We start from the raw sequence: 7,345 nt of genomic DNA on the forward strand, positions 1-7,345 counted from the left end.
TTTACATTTCAATTCTTACAATTACAATAAAATTAAACAATGGACGAAATTCTTACGTGTAGGGTAGGTAGTAGTAGTAGTAGTAGGCGGGATTTGACTTTGATACAGCTCCCGTGCTCGTTATATTCCTCTTTTTTGTTTGTTTCTCGTTTATTCCTCCTTTGTTTGCGTTTAAATTTTTTTTGTCTCTGTAACACCATGAATCTTTTATAAATTCTTTCCTATTTTCAATTTCCCCCTTCAGCAGATCTGTAAATAAAAGTATATTAGCTATCAAATTCCTCCTTATTTTCCCGATAGAACTGCTGCACAAAACTATATCTATTTCTAATCTCACCATATGCTGGGCAGTAGATTAAGAAACGTTTTAGGTTTTCAGTTTTTTCTTCACAAAAAACTTGTTGCCCCCAAAATAAATCCCACCTCCTACGCCTATGTATTTCATCATGATGACCTCTATGAGCTTTTTTCTGTTAACTGAATCAAATGCTTTTTGGAAGACATTTGATACCTCAAAATACGGGTCTTTTCTTCTGTACATTTCTTGTATGCAATATTCTAAGATATACAAATGATCAATTCCTCTTCTTTGTGTAGTAAAGCCTGATTGCAGTTCATGCGTTTTCCCTATACTTTTAATATGCTTATCAGTCTAAAGTGACTGGGGTGGCATATCCACCTGAGATGCATTTGACTGAAGTTGATACACTGTACCTGTATTCTAACGAAAACTTTCTCTTTGCTGCCTTCTTAAGATCTGTCCCTCGGATGGAAGGTCCCCAACTGAAAGTCCTGATCACTACAAATTCTACTTTACTGCACACAAATCATGGAATTTCAAATACTAGAAACTGCTAGAATTTAACAGCACCCCAAATTACTGTATCTACTTGCAATACAGAAATTAACATTACATTTTACAGCACAATGGAGAGCCAGTGGCTCGAGTCATAAAGATTTTGGTTTCTTGCGATAATGCACATTGACAGCCTTCCCACAGTAGGCAGAATTCTCCAGGCAAGTTGGATGTTCAGGCGAGGGTGAATGATATAACACGTCTCTGGAAATAAAATAATCCCAGATAAAGCATCGTGGAATTGTGGTTTCTCTCAATAGCAATGATAAGCATATGTGAGGAATAACTTACGGTTCACAATGAACACTTAAACACTGGGTAATGGTAAACATTAAGTATCAGGATATCACAGAATATTTACTAGGGGGAGAGAAATTATGAAATGAAATAAGAGATTCCGGATAAGGAACAGAGAACTGGTAACTCAAATGCAAACAGGACATATTGTGGGTTGCACTGCAATGAGCACTTTGCAATAAGGGCTGGATGATTCTGCAGTATCTTCCTTTTAGAATTCAAATGGCCGCTTGTGGCTAGGTTGCTGGTAGCCTAGGTTCCAGTTCACAGAAGAGTGCCGTGAACTTGACGCGGTCAAGAAAGCAGCAAGAACTTTCTTACTGACTGAAAGGTGGACTGAGCAAGACTGAGAGTGAATGGGGAGTCTCGTTGGCTTTTATGACTTCCGATTTCACCTAAGGGGGGGACGCTGTCTTCTCCAGCATTTGGACACCGGCTGACCCCTGTAAAGAACACTCGAGAACCAGTAAACAGCTCACACAGCAGGAGGTAGATAAAAAGGATATTAAAATTTGAGACATTCAAGTTCCATAACATTAAGCACTCCCCAGTGAGCAATCTAGTTTCCTACCTGGACCCAATGCGAATGACACACCTTAAAAGTGCATTCTCACACTTCTGTGTGTAGGCCCTAGGTGGGGCCCCCCTGCTTAAAGCACAGGATTCTAGCCCCTGCAATAAGTAAGCAAAGAGACGATGGCAGCAGGAATCTGTAATAATAATAATAATAATAATATATATATATATATATATATATATATATATATATATATATATATATATATATATATATATATATATATATATACAGGCAGTCCCCGGTTTACGACGGGGGTTCCGTTCTGATGATGCGTCGTAAGCCGAAAATCGTCGTAAACCGGAAAAATCGTCGAAAATCGTAAGAAAACCTTACTTTTAATCCTTTAGGTATCTTGAAAATGACATAACCTGCATTTTTATTGAGTCTTTCATGAAAAACCCTCCAAAATTTTACCATTCTACTGTTTTGAAGAGAGAGAGAGAGAGAGAGAGAGAGAGAGAGAGAGAGAGAGAGAGAGAGAGAGAGAGACTGCCTCACCACTTATCTACCAGAAAAAGACTTGGAATTTTACAGAACTACATTGCTCTCCCATTTTTACTTTAAGTATCATCCTACATCAAATATAGCTTAAATTATTATCCTGTTACTACTGTATTAATCTTTGAAATTAAATTAATATCTTTTCAAAGTCATCTTAAACACTAATACCCTTTTCCAGCCAGAGAGAGAGAGAGAGAATGAATTACCACTACGATTTACATTGAGCCATTCTTGTGCTGGCACGAGAGAGAGAGAGAGAGAGAGAGAGAGAGAGAGAGAGAGAGAGAGAGAGAGAGAGAGAGAGAGAGAGAGAGAGAGAGAGGAAGGAAGGAAGGAAGGGAGAAACTGATCTTCTGCCCTTAGTCTGCTTTGAAAATGCATAAATGTTGTAATTTCAGTATACTGTATTATTATTATTTAATCTTATTAATATTTGAAAATTAGCTCTTATTAGGTAAGTCATTTATATATCATACAAACGTAGTTAGTCGTTATCTCCCACAAATTTGTTAGAAAAATCTTATGCAGTCATTCTCTCTCTCACGTTGGTGAGAGAGAGAAAAAAAATACTACGCACCCTCTTTATAGTGCATGCAAAGCCCGTGAGGTACAAGCTTTGTGATTGGTTAAAATCCCACCCTTCCTGCCAATAGCATGTCGTCAAGGAGGGTGGGAAGGGGATGAGGGGGTTGTTACAAGTTGTTATTGGCTACTGTCAGTCCTGCCAGCCAATAGCGTATCGTCATGGAGAGAAGGGGTTGCTACGAACTCTGTTATTGGCTACTTCTAATCCCCCGAGCCGGTATCATCATAAGCCTACAAAAAAGCAATAAAAAAAATTGTCACACAAGCGATGATGGGATTTTAGTATATTTTTATGTTTACATACAGTAATCAATATTTTTTTGAAGGATATATGTAATAGAGAGAGAGATATGGGCAGTTGACCTTACTTAAATCTTAGAAGTGAAATTATTTGTGAATTATTCGAGAACAGAGAGAGAGAGAGAGAGAGAGAGAGAGAGAGAGAGAGAGAGAGAGAGAGAGAGAGAGAGAGAGAGAGAGAGAGGTTGAATGAAGTGATTACATCGGTAAGCAGTTATATGATTTCACGGGATTTTAATTTAACTTTTATCGATACTTTGCTGTCGTTACTTAATGTTAATATTTTAAGATTAGTAAATAATTTTTTCATCATAAAAAATGTATTTAGTCATGAAAATATTTAGTGAATATTGCTCTATGAAAAAATCCGTGAATGTAAATTTTCTTCTGTCGTATGCGTTGGACACCTAATCATCCTAAATATTACCATCGCGAATCATAAGAAAACTTTAATTTCATTCCTTAGGGTGTCTTGAAAACAACGAATCCTGCATTTATATTGAGTTTTTCACAATAAAAACCCTCCAGATATTGACCATTCTGCTGTTTTGGATGCATATCTCTTCTGATCGTCATCGGACTGGCATCGTCCGAAATACCGTTGAAAATCGTGAGAAAACCTTACTTTTAATCCTTTGGGTGTCTTGAAAACAACGAATCCTGTATTTATATTGAGTTTCTCATAATAAAAACCCTCCAAATATTGACCATTCTGCTGTTTTGGATGCATATTTCTTCCGATCGTCGTCGGATTGGCGTCGCCCGAAATATCATCGAAAATCGTTAGGAAACCTTATTCTTAATCCTTTGGGTGTCTTGAAGACAACGAATCCTGCATTTATATTGAGTTTCTCATAATAAAAACCCTCCAAATATTGACCATTCTGCTGTTTTGGATGCATATTTTTTCCGATCGTCGTCAGACTGGCATCGTCTGAAATACCGTCGAAAATCGTAAGAAAACCTTACTTTTAATCCTTTGGGTGTCTTGAAAACAATGAATCCTGCAATTATATTGAGTTTCTCATAATAAAAACCCTCCAAATATTGACCATTCTGCTGTTTTGGATGCATATTTCTTCCGAACGTCGTCGGACTGGCGTCGTCTGAAATACCGTCAAAAATTGTAAAAAACCTTACTTTTATTGCTTTGGGTGCCTTGAAAACAATTTATCCTGCATTTACATTGAGTTTTTCAACAGAAAACCCTCCAAAATTGACCATTCTGCCATTCTGGAGCCATATTTCTTCCGTCGGACGGGCGTTGTCAGTGTCGTAAACCTGGAACATGCGTTGTAACCCCGGAAGTAATTTTTTTATGAATATATTTTTAAAGCGTCGTAAACTCGGAATGTCGTAAGCCGAGACCGCCGTAAACTGGGACTGACTGTATATGTATATATATATATATATATATATATATATATATATATATATATATATATATATATATATATATATATATATATATATATATATATATATATATATATTCCTTAATATAGGAGCAAAGGTGGTCTAGAAGACTAAGAATTATAGATGTTTAACATTACTTTGTGCACAAGGGAATGTGCACTGTAAGATTACGATTGAAAAAGTAAATTAGGTGACAGAACAGTGTGGGTAAGAGAAGAAAGAGAGTTGTGTGGATCAAGTATCTGTTACGAAACAGCTGTGAGAAGGTTTAAAATAAAGGCAAAAGGCTGTACTTGTCATAAATGGACCTAGAAAAAACTTATGACACACAATTAAAAGCATGTTACTTTCCCTACTAGAATTGCAAATTTCCTAATAATAATAATACTTATAATAACGATGATGGTGATGATGTGGAGGATATTGAGAAGGTAAATGAGAAATAAATTATTTTTAGCATACACAATCTGCAGAAACTAGTGAAAGATTTTTAAAATACCTACAAAAGGAAAGTTTGAGAGTAAATGTGAACAAAAGTAAGGTTATGAAAGTATATGGAAACTAGGCAGATAGATCAATGGATTTGAATATGGATGGCAGTATTCAGGAATAAATCATCATAATGGATGACAGCAGGATGAAAGAATGGGTGAGTCATAGCACAGATGAAACAAGGACGGAAGCCGAAGCAGGTTTCTGAGCTATTCGTTGGAAAATGCTTGATGTGTCAATAAAATCCAAGATGATAAGACTTACAAGGGACTCTTGGGCCAACTGTCCTATTAAAAGCGAAGTGTGGATGTTAAGCGCAAATCTGGGATGAGAGGCTGAAGCTGTAGACATGGAACACTATGTAGTATATTATGCTGAATAAGATGACTTAGAGATACAGATGTATTAAAATCGTGAACGGATAAATCATTTTGTTTTAATATGGTTTGGTCATGCGAAAAGAATAGAAGAAAATGGATTCGTGAAAAGAGGGTATAATACTCAAATATTAAATCGTTATTATTATTATTATTATTATTATTATCATATTCAGAAGATGAACCCTATTCATATGGAACAAGCCCACAGGGGCCACTGACTTGAAATCCAAGCTTCCAAAGAATATGTTCATTGGGAAGTAAGAGAAGGTAAAAGGAAATACAAAAAGAAGAGCTCTCACTTATTAAAAAGAAAAAATAAATTAATAAATATATGAAAATGTATTAAAATGCAAGGAGAATAGTATTAGAGTGATAATACATTGCATCTTCGCTTGAACTTTTGAAGTGCCGATTGCACGACATCTTCAGGGAGACTGTGCCATAGTCCAACTGTGTGAGGAATAAAGGACCTCTGGAACTGAGAAGTTCGACTGTTCAGCGAATCTGGTTACTCTCTGCAGGAAAATGGATCAGGGATCATTTGTGAACGTGAAAGATCTCTATTGAAATACAATTTAAGAAAGAGTGACAAACAAGAGACCATCTGTCACCTACCGCCAGGAACCACTCTGTCTAAAAGGGATAAATCCCTGGCAGAAGCAGACATCCACATCGGAGAACGGTATTTCAGTAAAGGAAGCACAAATGGCCTAAAACAGGTTGCAATGATTTTATCACTGTTATAAATATATGAGGCTTTGTGAACAATACCTAACTTTCGTGCGGCATTTGCTGAAACTCACTGACTGATCAATGAAGACCCAGTGACAAAAACAATTTACAAACTCTAATTAAGGATTTCCACTTAATGATAACAGCAGTTAGTTTTTAAAATTTCCACTGAACATTTACCATGTCTCCTCAGCCTAGCCCAACTTCACCCCAATTAGCCCGCACTGCACTATCATACTATTAAAGGTTTCTACAGATGTGGATGGAATGATTTTTTTTTCTTTTGTACATACACAGGCAAAGCTAACTAGTTAACTGCTTGTGGAGGATTCAATTTCCTTATTGCTTGTACTCCCAGGTCTTCAATTTTATCTATTTTTCTGTTTATTACAAAAATCAATAATGTACTTAGCCACAAAAAGGCTGACCAGGAATTAAATCAGGTAGCTGAGACGGACAGCAAACGTTTTCCTTTACGTTGTAATTTTACCTAAAAGCAGTTTAAGAAAGATATATCTAGCTAGATGAAACAGTAGTATATATATAGAGTAATTGGCAAATGAGCTAAAAATATAGCAGTTTTTTACATGGGATGAGAAAAAATACGAAATTGAAAGAGATTTAAAGCTATAGTGCAACAAACTTATTAACAAATGCTAAGAATCATATGCCAGAGTTTGGTTGTACAAAGATGCAAAGAAACAGCAAGAGGCAGTAAACAGGCAAGTTTTACAGTTGCATGAGCAGATGACTGTAAAATCAGTCGCATGTTTTGAGGGCTTGTTTAAAGTCCAGTAGTGTATTGTACATAATTATTTTTTTAAAATGCGACTTGGAAGTGGATGGATGGCGTTTTTGAAGAAACTAACATTTGCTGTATGTTAACTGCCAAAAAAAAACTACGGAAACTCACCTGGCCAAGGATTAAGTACAACATTTGTCTTCATCTGCACTTCTCAGGTCTGATTATTCCTTAATGTACGGTTCCATATGCTTCAGAAAACCTGGAGTCATTTTTAGCCTCATTCATAAGATACTCAAGGACTTTCCACTGTCATTCGATACATATCTTATAAAATGGCTTGCTCTCAAGCAAGTAAGTTATTACAGTTTTTTCATGATTGATTGATTATGTCTATTGAAACTGGCGTCACGACATCTAGGTTATGACGCCATAACAAATTTAAATAGAAAACTAAAAATAAA

The 7,345-nt window shown here is 36.1% G+C and overlaps 1 protein-coding gene across 6 annotated transcripts in view; it reads right to left on the reverse strand.

Annotated features, from left to right (window-relative positions):
- The window catches only part of LOC136835123 (rhodanese domain-containing protein CG4456-like), a 149,011-nt gene that overhangs the window by 15,660 nt on the left and 126,006 nt on the right, over positions 1-7,345 (reverse strand). Inside the window, exons 1-2 of one of the 6 annotated variants that reach the window (XM_067098355.1) lie at positions 915-1,060; positions 57-249 (exon numbers count right to left, since the gene is read on the reverse strand). Coding sequence is in view for 3 of the 6 variants with exons in the window: in XM_067098327.1 (XP_066954428.1) it covers positions 57-340 (284 nt within the window). In the remaining 3 variants the exon portion in view is untranslated. Of the gene's footprint in view, positions 1-19; positions 415-914; positions 1,061-7,345 lie in introns of those variants that run through there. The other 5 variants (XR_010851995.1, XM_067098334.1, XM_067098327.1 and 2 more) reach the window with 5 other exon arrangements.

Source organism: Macrobrachium rosenbergii, chromosome 4 (genome assembly GCF_040412425.1).
Source record: "Macrobrachium rosenbergii isolate ZJJX-2024 chromosome 4, ASM4041242v1, whole genome shotgun sequence".
In the NCBI taxonomy this organism is placed as follows: domain Eukaryota; kingdom Metazoa; phylum Arthropoda; class Malacostraca; order Decapoda; family Palaemonidae; genus Macrobrachium; species Macrobrachium rosenbergii.